The sequence below is a fragment of the Typopeltis vanoorti genome, chromosome 23, assembly GCF_054136105.1.
Source record: "Typopeltis vanoorti isolate ZY-2024b chromosome 23, IOZ_Tvanoo_1.0, whole genome shotgun sequence".
NCBI lineage: Eukaryota > Metazoa > Arthropoda > Arachnida > Uropygi > Thelyphonidae > Typopeltis > Typopeltis vanoorti.
Genome location: NC_143571.1, coordinates 2,142,827 through 2,160,302, shown reverse-complemented (window position 1 = coordinate 2,160,302; position 17,476 = coordinate 2,142,827). Strand labels below are relative to the sequence as shown.

The window sequence follows — 17,476 nt, the reverse complement described above, 5'->3', positions numbered from 1 at the left end:
TTTATTTTTCACTTGGTTAGACTATAATAAATTTAGTTTAATCCTTTATCCAAGTGTGAGCAAACAAAGTTTGCGCCTGAAAGTATCTTCAGGACTGGGTAAAGGTGGTCCAACACCTGACAACTCGTTGCAAAGGTGGAGCAAGCTAACCACTCCTATCTCAGTATCTCCCATAATGCAAAACACATATCCAAGTGATAAAGAATTAAACTAAATTTATTATAGTCTAACCAAGTGAAAAATAAACTTTCAACATCTTTCTTGAAATCCAGAGTAATTTAATGAAAAGATGGTCACACCGTTTGGCAACTCCTATAGGTAGAGATGACCTTGCTAATGCTTGGGCCTGGCTCCCACTGAAGAGACCTCAATAAAGGTCGAAACTAGTCTGGGTAGTGGCCCTTCCCTTAATGCATAACATTATACATATCCGCATGGAGATGTGTTTTGCATTATGGGAGATACTGAGATAGGAGTGGTTAGCTTGCTCCACCTTTGCAACGAGTTTGCAACGAGTTTCAGGTGCAAACAAAGTTTGCACCTGAAAAGGTGGCACACCGTTTGGCAACTCCTATAGGTAGAGATGACCTTGCTAATGCTTCTGCCTGGTATCTCCACTTGGGCCTGGCTCCCACTGAAGAGACCTCAATGAAGGTCGAAACTAGTCTGGGTAGTGACCCTTCCCTTAATGCATAACATTATACATATCCACAAGGAGATGTGTTTTGCATTATGAGAGATACTGAGATAGGAGTGATGTTAGCTTACTCTACCTTTGCAACGAGTTGCCCGGTGTTGTACCACCTTACCTCAGTCTTGAAGATACTGTCAGGTGCAAACTTTGTTTGCTCACACTTGGATAAAGGATTAAACTAAATTTATTATAACCTCCAAAATATCTTGCCACCTTTTTGATTTTTATTTGCTGTGTTCTTACCAAAATCTTCTTATGACTTTTGCTTAGCTAGTTTTACACAGTGTTTAGCTTTCTTTCATTTGTCTCTGTATTTTCTAAGAGCTGAAGCTGAATTTATTTTGACAGGAACTTTTGATATGCTTTCTTCTTTTCCTTCATTGCCTCTTTAACTTCCTGTGTCCACCATGAAGTTCTGATTTTTCTATCTATGCAGACAAAACTCACCACATGCCTCACAACATATCTTAAAACCTGGCTGAATCAATCAATGTTTTCTTCAGAGCCTGCTTCTGAATCTCCAAGATTTGATTCCTGTTCTCAAACTCTTTCATTTTTTCTTGAATAATGTTTGTGTATTTTAATCTATAGTTCACATCTGAGAGCTGCTCAACTTTTATTAGCTTTAAAACTTTCTTACATGTTCTTCTTTTCAATATGAAATTCAATTTTATTTTGGTCAAGACTAAATGGTGATCACTCGCAATTTCAAATCAACTGTCCACTCTGGTGTCCTGCACCACCGAGAAAACATCACTATCAACTATAACATAGTCAATGAGGTATTTTTCGTATTCCTTGCATCTTCTCTCCATGTGAAATTGTGCACATTTTCATGTTGGAACATACTGTTAGTAATAACCAATCCATGTCCTGAGCAGAAATCCAACAGGTATTTGCCATTATTATTAGCTTTGCTCTTTTCTCCAAATTTTCCCAAAATATTTTTGTATGTCTGACAGTCATTTCCTACTATGCTATTTAGATCCTCAACAAGGACCAACTTTTCCTTTTTCATTGTGTCAGTTGCTTTCTTTAACGCCTCAAAAAATTAGTCCAATTCTACTTTAGTAGAACCTTCTGTGGGACCATAGGCACAAATAAATCTCATTGTCCAGTTCCTCATTTTGATATTTGCCCACATCACTCTACCTGAGACTGCCTGCCATTCAAGAAGATTAGCCTCGTATTTAGTGTTGAATACTATGGCTATGCCTTTTTTTCCTTGATTGTCATTGCCTGAATATAACATTTTGTATTTATTGCTCAGAAAGATCTCACCAGTTTTTGTCTTCTTTTGTTTCATTCACCCGTATTATGTCGATCTGGTACTTATCCAATTCCTTAACTCGCACAGTCTAATATATAAAAAGTCTCCTTTTTACAGTCTGATATGACCATCACTAAAAGGTCTTTTGTCTCCTCTACCTCGTTCATAATTTCCACACCAAGTGTATACTTTCCATCCATCATTGCCTACCAAATTTCAGAATTTGACACTTTGCAACATTGAATCGAGAGTTCCATTAACTTGCCCACTCATACAATATATTCCTGTAAGGCCACAGATCTGCTTGACTCCTCATTGTTCTCCTCAAGTATGCATCATTTGCAAACAGTTGCTTTCCAGTTAAACCCACCTCAATATCATTAACATACCATTTAAACCATAATGGTACCGATACAGACCCCTGCAGCATACAACTTAACTTTCCTCTTTTGGGATACTGTACACCACGATTCACAACTTGTTGATACCTCTTTGACAACCAGTCACCCATCCAGCTCACTAATATAGTATCCAGTTTAGTTGTCAACTTGTGTGCCAATCTATCAGGAGAATTTGCAAAATCTAAATATATCACTGTCTATGCATCTCCCTTATCCACTGCATTCATCACCTTGCTGTAGTACATAACCAAATTGGTAAAACATGATCTCCTTTTAGAAACACATGCTTGATAGTCACAGAGAATACTGTTGTTATCAACCCACTTTTATATCATAGTTCTCACCAACACCTTAAATTCAACTCGAGATATGGATATTGGTCTGTAATTGGTAGCCTCAGTCTTAACACCATATTTGTGAAGTGCCTTTGTCTTCCAGATTTCATGTTTAATCTCTTCATTCATGTACTTATCACCTACGAGCCAGGGGGGGGGGGGTTTATGCTGAAAAGTTCTGATAAATACCTAGAACAAAAATGATATCCAAGCAACTGATATATTACCACAAGAAAGAACATATCTTAAAACCCTTTAACTCCCATTTTTCATTAAATTGTAATAATTTGTTCTTTTCTTTTAGGATATATATAAGAATACATGTCAGAGGTTTTGAAGAAATTCGAAGACACAGCGGTGTGGGCTGTCATCAAGTTTTTTGTGCTGCAAGGAAAGTCCACAACCGAGATTCACCAAACTTTGTGTGAGACTTTAGGGGGACTGTGCCCCAGCATATCCAACAGTTGCTAGATGGGTGGCCAAATTTAAAACTGGGCATCCTGAGCAATCACACCTGAAATCATCGATGCAGTGCATGCCACGATCCTTGATTATAGATGAATACCAACCAAAAACATTGTAAAGACTCTGCAGATATCTAGGGAAAGAGTTGGGGTCATTATCCACCAACATCTGGACATGCAGAGTTCTCAGCGAAGTAGGTCCCCAAAATGTTTTGATGTTGACCAAAAGAGGAAATGTATGCTGTCATCTCAAGAGATTTTGGGTCATTTTGAGAAATCAGGTGCAAATTTTTTGGCTTATATATGACTGCTAATGAAACATAGCATCATCATCATCACTATGACTCAGAGACCAAACAACAGCCAATGGAGTAGAGACAAAGGTTCTCCATGGCCAAAGAAGTTTCTGAACTCACAAATCAGCAAGGAAGGTTCTTGCCATTGTCTTTTGGGATATAGATGGTGTAGCTCTGAAGGAATTGAAGGAGGTACTGAAGAAAAAAAAGGCACAGAAAACTGAGCAGAGACATGTTGTTTTTGCAGGACAGTGCACCCTCTGACCCAAAAGACAATACATAACTTGGGCTTTCAATTTCTGTTTCACCCACCCTATTTGCCAGACCTAGCCCCATCTGAATATTTCCTATTCCCAAATTTAAAGAAACACTTGAAAGAAACAAAACTTACCACAGATGATGAAGTCATAGCAGCAGCTGAGGACTAGTTTGTGCAACAAAGGAAAGACTTTTTTATCAGAGGATTGCAAATCATGCAGCAGTGGCATTGTAACAAGTGTATAACACTTCTTGGGGAATGTGTTGAATAATGTATAAGTTATATGGTTCTCCTTCAATTCCTTCATAGTGATTATCACAACTTTTCAACACACCCTCAGTACTTTATTCAGCCTTTTGACTTTCAGAACAAATTCACACATTGATGTTAAATATATCTTGGTCAGTGCTCAGGTAGCATTTATCTACTTTCCACTTAACTCCTCATTCCATGCTAAAGCTCCAAGGTGTCACTTAACCTTTTTTGTAATCACCAGCCCTATATATCCTAAATATATCCTTTCCTCACAGAAGTCTTCGTATGGTTGTCCACCCAGGTGATCACTTCATGATCACTTGCCAGCTGGAGGGAAATGCAACACCCTCCCACTCACAATCACATCCTATAATGAATTATCAGATCTAAGACTCATGATCTTCATGTGTATCTTCCTTTACATACAGCCTAGAATAGTTCTCTCAAGAAATTCAGTTTCTTCATTCCCAATTGCTATTTCTTCATTCTAGTATATTACCATAATTAAAATCATCCATAATGATCATCCCTCATTTACTAACTGAAGTTTGCTTATACGTTTATTCACTGCCCTCCAAATTCATTGGTCTGTAGCAACATCTGACTAAATATCTATTTCTGTCAACTTCCATCTCATATCATACTGCCTCAAAACCATTGCCACTATTTCCCTCTTGCATCTTTTCATCTTGTGCAGACATAATTTCCCTGCTATCATCAGCAGCACTCCCTCTCCCTTCTTGTTTTTCTATCCTCACAAATATCATCATTCCCTTCCATTTCTATTTCTGTCAGGATTCTATCTTTATCCAACCATGTTTCACTTATTCCAACAATTTTTGGGTGAATACAGCAATCAGTGTAACAATTTTATCTCCCTTAATTCTGATACTCCTAGCATTCATGAACAAACACAGTTAACTTTTAAATCTATGAGTTCTACCCATGCCTGTTGGTTGCAATTTCCCCTACTTGTCCATGCCCCACTTACCCCATATATCTTTTTGTACTTAACTGCTCCTCCACCCCCACATACACATCCTGGGTCATCCCATTCCTATGCTCACCATACACACACACTACTGCTTCCAACATCCGCTCTCCCTATGGTATTGTCCCGTTTCCCTCCCCCCCCCTCTTTTTCCTGTTCATCTTGTGTCTCCAATTCCTCATTATTTCAAAACTACTGTTTCTGTTAACAAACACTTCAGTCTCACCCATTCCATCCATTTTCTAGTCAAATATCATCTACTCCAACTGCCTTTCCACATTTCAGGTTTTTTATGCTTTTTTTTTGTATCTCTTTTTTTATATGTACTCCTGATTGCACTCCTCTTAAATATTTTCCAAATCTTTTGTCAAATTGTCTTTCACAATATTTATTCCAGATATCAAAAATATTTTTGTCCTCAGTTTTCTTGTTACCACTTTCTCTGCTTCCTTTTGCAGTACTTTTTCCTGCATTTCTGAGCTATTTCAATTCCAAAGCACCTTTCTTCCACTCCCAAAAGAGTTTCACTTCACAAAGGTGGTGATAAAACTAAGGCTACCAATTATAGACTGATCTGTATATCGTCAGTTGTAGTTAAGATGTTGGAAAGGTTGGTGAGAGCTAGAAGAAGTGGGTTGATAATGACAGTTTTCTCAGTGTTTGTTAGCATTGACTTGATAAAGGGAGATCATGTGTTACCTGCTAACTTACTTATCTACTATAGCACGATAACGAATGTATTGGACTAGGGAGATGCATATACAGTGATTATACTTAGATTGGCTTTTGATAGATTGCCACACCACAAGCTGCTAACTGAATTGGAATAGATGGGATTGGATGCTAGATTAGTGAGTTGGATAGGCAACTGGCTGTCAGATAGGCATCAGCTAGTTCTGTATGAGGCTGCAGTATCCTGAAAGAAGGAACGTCACTGGTGGTGTGCCACAGGGGTCTGTTTTTGAGGCTCTTGTTATTAAACTTGTATATTAATGATATTGGGATGGGATTATCTGGAGATACACAACTGTTTGCAGGTGATGCAAAAAACTGGGGAGAGTGGTGAGGAATGAAGTGGAATGTGGCCTTGCAGGAGAATGTGAATAGATTGTCTGAGTGGACAAATGTGGAACTTTCAGTTCAGTGTTGCCAAGTGCAGGCTTCTGAAATTTATTAGGCAACAATGGGATGCAAAGTATGCACTTAGTAGAGGTCACATTGCACAAGTTGTGAAGTCATCATATCATGATAATGATGCAGAGGATCTTAATATGCAGAAATAAAGAGGTTATGGTTCCATTGTATAAGGCCTTGATCAGGCCTCATATGGATTCCTATTCTATCCTTCTCATCCATCTAGGATGGGTTGAGTCCCCTCCTAATGAGGGGGTTATTGGCATATTAATGCAGCCGGTTTGCCACTCCTTTGCTGCATCTCCTGAGGGCACTATTCATGACTGTATCCGTGCGTGTTCACGGGGCCAGTTTGCCTGCTTGCAGGATGAAAACCCCAGATAAATGGGGGGGGGGGAGGAACCCTGCTGTCTATGCCCAAGACCGGCTAACTTGGCTATGGCTGAGGAAGATCCTTAAGCTCCTGATGTCACCGATGGGAATTGAACATAGGACACTCCTTCCCCAGGCATATGGTTGCGAAGTGCCTAGCCACTAGACTAACCACACAGACCTCATATGGATTATTGTGCACAAATTTGGTCACCTGGTTTTCATGCTGATTAGGATATATTAGAAGGGTTCAGAGAAGACGAAGGTGATAACTGGTCTTTGGAATGTCGGATATGAAGACAGATTGAGTGAATGCCATTTGCAAAGACTCGTGAATAGGAGGAGGAGAAGGGATATGATTGAGATATAAGTTGGTAAATTTTTCATAGAATCAGAGGTGTGGGGGGGAATCCCTTGAAATTGTATTAGGATGATGTGATCAGGGGAACATTGAGCAGGTTCTTTGCATGGAGGGTAGTTAGTGAGTGGAATGCATTGCCCAACAGTGTGTGTGGAGCATCTGGATGCATTGAATTAGTTTAAAGCATGGTTTGATGGGCTTTGTTTACTCTATGGAGGTACTCTGTATCATGCCATGGGTACAAAACTGAGATTGAAGGAGGACAGTCTGTGGTAAAAAACATGGACAAGGTTATGAATAGAGTTAAGAGAAAAGTTAAATTCAGCAGTGTATTTGGAGGGAGAGATGGTTTGAAAAAATGTTCCATGGTATCGGAAAAAATGCTGACAATTACGTGGCATTCTGTGTTAGTGAATTATATGTTAGTGAATCACTGCTGACAGCAAAGTTATGCTTCTCTTCCAGCCCATTCTGTGGAGTTAGAATTACGTTTATTTGATAGTATGTGTTGTATACTTCTTAATAAATTTCAGTTTTATTCCTTGATTCAAATTGTGGAATGTCTCAATCCATAATTATTTCATAACATTCAAAGTTTTTGTCCTCTTTTTCTGCCAACTGTTATGTGCTAGTGCTGATATTATCAGTGAGCATTTGTTGCATGGTGTTATACAAATTGCACACATAGGTTCTTGCTCTATTGCATACCTGTATACTGTCAGACGTAAACAATTCCCAGAGGGAAAGCGAAAGATGATTATCTGTGCTGGTACTCATGATCTAGTAGGTGATAAGTGTGGTATGCAGGAAGACATGAGTTGCTGGTACAAGTGAATAAGAAGACTCTTGTTCTCCAAATACACTGCTGAATTTAACTTACTCACATACAAGTGAATAAGAAGACTCTTGTTCACTTGTATGTGAATAAGAGAGTCTTCTGCCATGGTATGACAGAAGTGAATTGAGATGTAGAACTACAATCGCAAATGAGTTTTTGCATGTGGGGTGCTGGAGGAATGTTGTGGTGTTTGTGGATGTGTGGAGTGAGTTTCATGGATGAAAGGACTTATATGAGGTGGATGGTTTGCATTTGAATGGAGTCGGAGTTAGGTGTCTTGAGAAAGAGTTCAAAAGTGTAGAGTCAGGGAAACTAAGGTGTTTAGATCTAGGAAATAGAGATGAGTGTGGGTGCAGGCATCCTAGAGGTTAGTGAGTTTGAGAGTGATCATGTGATGCTGAATGTGCTCATTTCCTGATGCAAATTAGCACGAGTGCAGAACAAATAATTATTATGGGAGACATCAGCTATGGGGATATAGATTGGAAGGAGGAATGGGCGTAGAGATAGAATGAAATCGAATTTATACAGCTTGTGCAGCTAAGAGGTAGATTCAGCACTCAGCATGCAGAGTGCTGAATCCATAGTATCAGAAAACACTGGCAGTAACTGAGGTAACTGCGCTGCCTTCAACTTGGGACAAGCGATCAAATAGTCTTGACGTGGGAGATTGCTAGAGATGCAGTATTTTCTGTTAAGAAGGGGATTTATGAATTACAAAGCAGGCAAGGCAAACTGATGAGCAGTACTGTAGCATAAGAATTTGGAAAGGAAAGATGTTAGCAGCATGAGAGATGATTAAGAGGTGTTTGAAGAATGCAGGATCAGGCTGTATACCTAAAGTCAGGAGGATAAATCAGGTAGGAGTTGGATGAGCAGCATGTCATTACATAAGAGTTGCTGAAAAAAAAAAAGTTGTGGAAGGTATGCAAAGAAAACTGCTCAGCAAGCAGTACAAATCTCAGGCAAGAAGAGTGACCTACATGGTAAGGAGGGCCAAAATTAATTATGAGAGGAAGCTTGCTGATAGCACAGAAGTATTCTTTTACACTGTTAGGTGAGTAAAAGGAAGAATGACTTTAATGAATGCTAATAGTAGGGAGGTAACAAAAGCAAACAAAATAATTGAGTTACAAAGTAATTATTTTGCATGTGTGTTCATTATTGCAATGGCATATGTGACATTGCATGATGTGAAAGTAAAGCAGGTGAATAAGAGGTGCTTGTGTTTTTGCTGAACCCTAATGCAGATACAACTGTGAGATTAGATGGAATATTAGCTGATATGTTACAAGAATAATAAGAGCCTGTGTAGCTCAGTGGATGTGGCGTTTGCACACCACGGCGTTTGGCCGCACGAAGAAAGACTTGGTTTCGAGTCTAGTCGGCGACTAGAGGAAATTTTTCTAAGCCTTTTTTCGACCAGTTCCCGAGTTAGTCGATCTCTGGCATGGGCAAGCGGGTTTTTCTCCCCATAAACTCAAGAAAATCGACCGTAGAACCCACATTATTTCAGCCATTAAATATATTGTGTTAGGGTTAGGGACCATGAGATGGCGGCACATGTGAGCTGTCTCTCTTCGCTGTGCACCGCTTAATTAGTGATAGCCTTGGGCCATCTATCTCTGATTGGTACCAGTGGAGATTGAACTGCCCACTCAGTCTCCAAAAGTTAGGGCTAAATGGCCTCGCCTACTCCCCATATACGGGAATAAAAAGGCGTTAGCTGAGCTGAGCTGAGCTGATGTTACAAGAAAGTGCAAGAGATTCAGCAGCTTCTATGTTCAAGCTGTTAAATTTAGGCCTCGGTTGTGGGAAGGTGTCTTCATTGCATGAAGGAAGCTCCAAGACAGGCAGAAAATTATAAGACAATCAGGATTTCAGGAATGTAGTTAAGGTATTGGAGAGGATAGCATGATTTTGTGAAGGTGGGTATCACCTTAGTAATTTAGTTACTTTTTATAATAAAGGAAATGGCTACACATTGCTACCATTAGATTTTGCATAAGTACTTGATAGGATACCACATGGAAAACTTAGTGTATAAATTTGGTAAGGAAATGGAGGTAGATGTGATTTGGGGGAATTGAATTCTAGAGAAGCAGGCGATCAGTGGAAAATTACAGGGCTTGGTACTTGGGCTGCTGTTTAATTTGTACAACAATAATAAAGGAAACGATATAAGGGGGAATATTCGATTGCTTATTGACAAAGAAAAGCATTAGTCAATTAAGATGATCTAGAGATCCTTCAGGGTGACTTGAATGGATTAGGGTGGGCAACAAATAATGACTGCTAGTTAAATGTATGAAACTTTTTAATTTTTTTAATGAGGTTATACACTTTGGATGAAGAGATTCCAACCTGTATACTGCATTGATAGAACTGAATTACAGGAATTTGAAGATGACTGGGAGTTAAACAAGGATAGACAGGGAGTTAAAAGTTTAGAAGGCATATTGCAAAGTCAAAACAGCATATTATATTACATGGTTGTTAAGAACACACTGACTAGCAGAGATAGGGAAAATATTATTTCTCATTATAATTCTTTAATATAGCAACATCTTGACTATTGGATGAGGATCTGGTCACCTGGATTCCATGGGGATGAATGGTAGATTAACTTGAGGCATTCTATAGCAGTGCTTCTCAAACTTATGGATGCCAAGGCCCCCTTTGGAAAAATTAAAATATTTCACGGCCCCCATCGGAAAAAAAATTGTAATACAGACATATATGATTATAATATTTATTGTATTTATGTCCCTTTGTTCGTCGTTTATTATTTAATTTTATATACCTTTTCTCTTATTTAATTCTAACCTTTTCTCTTTTCTTATCTACATTTAAGACCCTAACTTTATTACGAGTTTCGGTGCTGGTTATAGAAGTTATCTATACAATCTGGCCGATCCCTAGATTGATCACGTGCATTAACTACTTAGACAAAGGGTTTACCTCAGACTGGAGACAAATCCTTTGTTATTACTGTCTGGAGATATTTCCCGACTAGATACTGGCAAATTTATTTGTTTCGCTGCGCCAGCCAATATCATTAAGTTAGAAGGTTTCCTTAACCAAGAAAAACTCTTAGATAAACATACAGCTATGATCAATCTACCATTAATACTTAGCACTTAATTATCTATATCACCTTTGTCAATTGTTGTTTGCAGTCGTGGTTATTGACATATTATTCTATCCCGCTCTGGTTCTAGGTTAAATGAATTCAATCGGGTGCATTGAATTCAATCTCAGGCCAAATTTCAGGTAAAATACAAAGCACATTTATTGAGATCATAAGATTACAAGTTCACATACATACACTACTAAATTAATATCATTCTAAGTTATAGAGCAATTTAGAACAACTAAATCTCAACTCGACTGGATTCTATCATGAGCTCTCTCTATAAGGTTAAACATTCCCTCTATACAATATACTGACTTAAATTTTGCATCCATACAATTATTCTACTTATTCTCGTTAATCACTTCACATAATATATTTGACGCACTGCATCTATTTAACATTCTCTAAAGAAACATTCACTGGAGTCATGCTGTTGCTATCTACAATAATTACTTAAAGTCCTACATTAAATGTCCTTGCACACTATCTTATAACATTTCTTCTCTTGAAAAGGAAAACTAAAAGCTGTACATTACCAATTTCCAGGATGTTGAATAGGTCCATTACTTAGTTCTTAATTCAGCTTGCACTGCTTGGTCCTTTTTCCTCTAATGTGACTAGAACGTCTCAGTCTGGCTTTGACCCACGTGGTCACTCATGGTGGTCCTTTGATCTGGCTATCCTGAAAGGCAGTCGTTGTGCCCGCTCTTGACCCGCTCCACTGCCGTTTGTTGCCGTCCGCATTGTTGACCCGACTGCCGTACTCATTTATTCCTCTCCGAAAATGTACCGAGCCAGAACTCTGGAATTATGGTTGTCGACATCAAACTACTGACGGCGATCCGGAATCCATGAGTAGGTGAGAGAGAGAGAGAGACCTGACATCCACGAAGAACGAAAAAAGCCTTCTCGAAGGGGAGCAGACTCCTTTTATCTTGCACCTTTGGCGCCCTCTTTACTGCTACGTTTTTTCTTGCTCATTACCTATCCTTTTGCACGCGGGATGGTCCCTTATACCGCGTCTCCTTGTGCACACGGGATGATCCTCTCCTCCTCGTCTTCCGAGAAATACAAGTGCATGCTGTTCTCCTTACAAGTGCCACTGCCTTAGGTGAAATGTTCACCCAAAAGTTTCGCCAGTGGACTTTTAACTTTTGGTTTTACCTCATGACAAACATTTCATATAGAATACCTCTTAATTGTTACAGTTTACAAAACAGATCATATTACTTAGATTAAATACATTCCATATTAAGGTATCCAATTTATAGCACTTTTTACAGGTCTGCCTCTTTACTTATCGGAATTTATATTCAATACAATTTATATTCAATATTTTGCATTTGTAATCTTTTTTGTGCTTCTTATCACCTTTGAAATGAAACTTATATGAATAAGCATATATTTACTAATATTCATTAAGCACCGAAATACGCAAGAAGCAAAATTTGTGATCTAACACCAATGTGTGATTTTTTTCCATTAAAATATAAAAAAAGAACAAAAAAGAAATAATAAAATTAGATACGTTTCTTTGAAGATTAAAAAAATCCACTTAGTCTTGAAACATTTTAAATTTGTTTTCATTATTTTACAGCCCCCTCAACAAAACTTATGGCCCTAAGGGGGCCGCGGCCCATAGTTTGGGAAGCGCTGTTCTATAGCACCTGTGAGGAATAGCTCCTCATGGATGCTATAGAATGCTCCATGCACATGAGATCTGTGGGCTTCAAGGATTAGTTAATATATAAAAAAGAAGGGAACATGACAGAAACATTAATTATTAAAGGGGTTGCTAATCCTTTATAGGATTAACACTTAACAATTTTTTATTTTTTCAATAACTTTTTTCAGTACACGGTAAGAAGGATGATGTACTGGATTTTTTGCTTTGAGGGTGATGATTTGATGGAATAGGGTGCCAGAGATAGTTGGGGTTCATTGATAAGTATTGTGTTAATAGTGCTTAGAGTGGGTGATGAGTATTTGACTTCCTGGAGATGCCCTAGAAAATAATAATAATAATGAGAACATATTTATTTTATGTGTAATGTGAATGAACTTATTTATTAAACATATCTTTTTGTAAACATATCTTTTCCCAGAGACTATACTTAATCTTTTTGTAATTTTATAGTGCCCTTTTTCCTGATGTTGTAAACTGTATGCAGACAGATAATCTTGAACTGAAGAAGCTAGTTTATCTTTATCTGATGAATTATGCCAAGAGTCAGCCTGATATGGCTATTATGGCTGTGAATACCTTTGTCAAGGTAATACAAATTATTGTTAGTTACTGGAATGTGCATTTTGTGTCATGAACATATCACGTTACTGCATAGCACATTACTAATTTCTGGTTTAAATTTTATTCCCAAATCTCTTATTACTAATGTTTCTAATTTGATTATACTTAGTCTTCTAATGTAGTTATAACTTTACCACTTGCCTGTTTTGTAAATTTAGTTACTTTAATTTGCTGTGTTTTTCCACATATGAGTAGAAAAGCAATTTTATTATGTAATACAAATTACATAATAAAATTGCTATCTTATTGCTTTTGCTATATTATTTAGCATAAAAATGCTAAATCCCTTGGGGGAGACCACACTCCTACCAGGTGCGTCTCCCAGGTGGCGGATGGGGGAAACCCAAATGGGTTGCTCTGAATAAAGAATAAAGAGCCATGGACCAAAGGATGTAGCAGAGGCATGGCAAGCTGGCTACATTATTATGCCAGTAACTTTCATGAGCAGGAGAAAGTCTACAAACTGAGATAGTGCTACTGCGTATGGGACAACTGACGCACCTACTCAAAGACCACATAGAGTAGGTGAGAAATCAGCAATGTGGTCAGCCACGGATGTGAAACATGTAGCCACCCTCAACATAAGATCACTATACTGACCTGGAAAATTGCAATTAGTCCAGGAAAATTTAAAAAGACTGAAATGGAGTATTTTAGGTTTATCAGAGACACATTGGTGCGGAAATGGATTCATGGATTTACCAGAAGGAAGACTGTACTTCTCAGGAAGAAAAGATAACATACACAGAGAAGGAGTTGCATTACTAATTGAAAAGAAACTTACACACTCAGTAATTGAAATAAACCCAGTGTCTCCTAGAATAATAACAGCCAAACTTCAAGCAAAAGAAAAAGGTCAAACAATTAAAATAATCCAAATATATGCACCAGACAGTAACCATTCAGAGGAAGAAATAGAAGATTTCTAAAGAACTACAACAGGAAATAGATAATCCCCAAAATAGAGAACTCATGATAGTGATGGGAGATTTTAATGCTAAAATAGGACAGTTCACAGCAGACAAAAAAAGATGTGATGGGGAAATTTGGATACGGAGAGCTTAACGACAGAGGAGAACAGTTACTCCACTTCTGTAAAGCAAACGATCCAATGATTACAAACACATTGTTCTATCAATGCCCTATTAATAAATATACATGGACATCCCCAGATGGTAATATAAAGAACTGCATAGACTATATCATCATAAACAAACAATAGAAAAGATCAGTAAATAATGTACGAACATTAAGAAGTTTTGATTTTGACGCTGACCACGAAATATCATGGACATCCCCAGATAGTAATATAAAGAACTGCATAGACTATATCATCATAAACAAACAATGGAAAAGATCAGTAAATAATGTAGGAACATTAAGAAGTTTTGATTTTGACACTGACCACGAAATATTAACTGCCAAAGTGAAGATAAAATTCAACAGGAAAAATAATATCAGAAAAGAAGAAAACATCAACCTATCAAAACTAAAAGATAGCTCAAGCAGAAGTCGATTTTTAGAACAGATATGCTTGAAATTAAAACCCTCTATCTTCCAGAACAGCAGAAAATACTGGGAAGAAGGAAAAGAAACAGTGTTATCAATTGCAAAAGACACTCTAGGTTCCAAACCCAAAATAAACAAACAGTGGATAACCCAAGAAATCATGGCTACCATAGAAGAGAAAAGAGAGGCCAAGATACTTGTAAACCAACAAAACAATGAAGAGAATAGAGAAAAATACAGAGCACTAAAAAATAAAGTTGATAACCTATGCAAAAAAGCCAAAGAAAAATGGTTAGAAGAAAAAGCTAAGAAATGCCAAGAAGCATACCAACAAAACAACTTAAAAGTCTTCCATGATAATGTAAGAGAAATTACAAAGGAATTCTCAGCAAAAGCAGTCACAATGATAAACAAGATGACTGAAACCAGGAATATTGAATATATAAGAAAAATCTGGTCAAACCATTTTAAGACTATCTTCCACCAAGGAAACAAAACTACAATGCCAACAATAGAAGAAAATAATGATCACCCAAAAATTTTACAAGAAGAAGAAGAAGTTAGATACGCAATAAAACAGATGAAAAACAAAGCACAAGGCATTGATACCATCCCTACTGAACTGTGGTCATATGGAGGCAGCATATCAATAGAATATTTAACAACCCTATTCAATAAAATACTACAAACAGGAGAGATCCCAGATAACTGGAGAACTGGAAAAATCATCCCAATATACAAGAAAGGAGACAAAAGAGACTGCAGAAATTACAGACCAATCAATTTACTCCCTCACACCTATAAAATATTCATAAGAATTATACAAAATAGATTAAAAAACACCTACGAAGAAATGATAGGCATAGAACAAGCTGGTTTCTGAGGAAACTATTCAACAATAGACCAAATTTTCACATTCCACCAACTAGCAGAGCTCAGCTGGGAAGACCATAAAGAACTATATTGTTGTTTTGTGGACTTTAAACAAGCTTTCGATAACATCAACAGAGAAATCCTTCTTAAAATTCTACTAGAAAAAGCAATAGACAAATATATAATACAGTTTCTGATAAAATATTACTCTAAGACAAATGCAATAATTAAAAAGGACACACTCACAACAGAATCCATAGAGATCCAAAAAGGAATAATGCAAGGATGTCCATTATCCCCATGCCTATTCAACATATATCTAGAAGAAGTTGTAACGAAGGCAATAGACAGTGAGCCTGGAATCAATGTCAACGGTTTAAACATAAATAATATCAAATATGCAGATGATCTCGTCCTTCTTGCAAGAACCCCAAATGAACTACAAAAGTTGATCAACAAGCTAAACGAAACCTGTAAAACATATGATATGACAATAAATATACAAAAGACAAAAGTGATGAAAATAGGGAGGAACAGAACTACCATCTCAGCCACCTTAAACGGAGAACAAATAGAACAAGTAGACATCTTCATATACCTTGGATCAAAACTAACAGAAACAATAGATGAACTCAAAACAATCAAACACAGAATAGCGATAGGATTGACCACCATGGGAAAATTACAGAAAATCTGGAAAACAAACAAGATATCTAAGCAAGTCAAAATCAAATTATATGAAGCAATAATTATACCAACAGTCACCTATGGAGCAGAAGCGTGGACAGTTAAAAAAAAAAGAGAGAAAAAACTGCTGGCATTTGAAATGAAATGCTTAAGAAAAATAAATAGAACAAGTTGGATAGAAAAGAAAACAAACATCACAGTCAGACAAGAACTATTGTATAAAAAGACAATAATAGAAAAAATTAGAAAACAACAACTGAGATGGTTTGGACACACTACACATGGACGCAGACAGACTTCCTAACATCCTAATCAATACTTTTCCAACTGAAAAAAGAAGACCTGGAAGACCAAGAATTACCTGGCTGAAATTAATAAAGAACATCTCAGGATGCAGAACATATGAGGAACTTTTTCGAACAGCAAGGAATAGAGAAGACTGGAAGATCCTGCTCAAGAGAAGACTCAACCCGTCTTAGACGGAAGAGAAGAAGAAGAAGAATACAAATCATAGTCAACTCTCAGTATAGCAAACAAACTAATTTGCTGTGAGTGATGGTTGCAAATTTTTAGTTAAAGCTCCATTAGTAACAGTATTATTTTCAGTGAAATTCAGTATAACAAATGATTCCTTTGGCCCATATGATTCAAGACATTGAAAGTGTATGTACTAATTTTGAATATCTGTAAAATAAGACATTAAGAGATGAGATCAGAAATGTAACAGATGAGAAATTTTGGTGATAGGAAAATATATGGGATTAAGGCGAAACTTCCTCAAGATTACCAATAGGTTCAGAGATACCAGAAATATAAGGGATTGGGACCCTGTGGTCTATTGAAAAATCGTTAGATGTGCTGGAACATTGGAGTCAATTATCTGCTGGATTTAGGAAAATATATGGGATTAAGGCAAAACTTCTTCAAAATCTATCAGTAGGTTCATAGATACTAGAAATATGAGGGATTGTGACCCTGTGGTCTATTGAAGAATTGTTAGATGTGTTGGAACATTGGAGTCAATTATCTGCTGGATTTGATGAGGGCTATAACCATTTAATTCAACTAAAGTTTTGATAGTGAGAAGTTCTTGTTGTCAGCTTGAGGGAGAGGAGAACACATTATGTGCTCTCTTAATGACTTGATAGCACCAATTTTTTGGGAGGTGTGATGAGCAGACTTTTGATGAATGCATCTTCTAGTAAAGGCTGGTTTCCAATAAACCTAGTTGGCAAAGTATCAAAGGCTGTGCAAGTAAGGAGGATGTTCAAGAATTGTAACTATCAACACTTT

At 37.3% G+C, this 17,476-nt stretch overlaps 1 protein-coding gene across 1 annotated transcript in view; it reads left to right on the top strand.

Moving 5' to 3' along the window:
• Positions 1–17,476, top strand: part of LOC150093572 (AP-1 complex subunit beta-1-like) — a 287,854-nt gene that overhangs the window by 50,525 nt on the left and 219,853 nt on the right. The window contains exon 4 of the mRNA XM_090413097.1: positions 12,944–13,079. Coding sequence (XP_090269223.1) covers positions 12,944–13,079 — 136 coding nt within the window. The remainder of the gene's footprint in view (positions 1–12,943; positions 13,080–17,476) is intronic.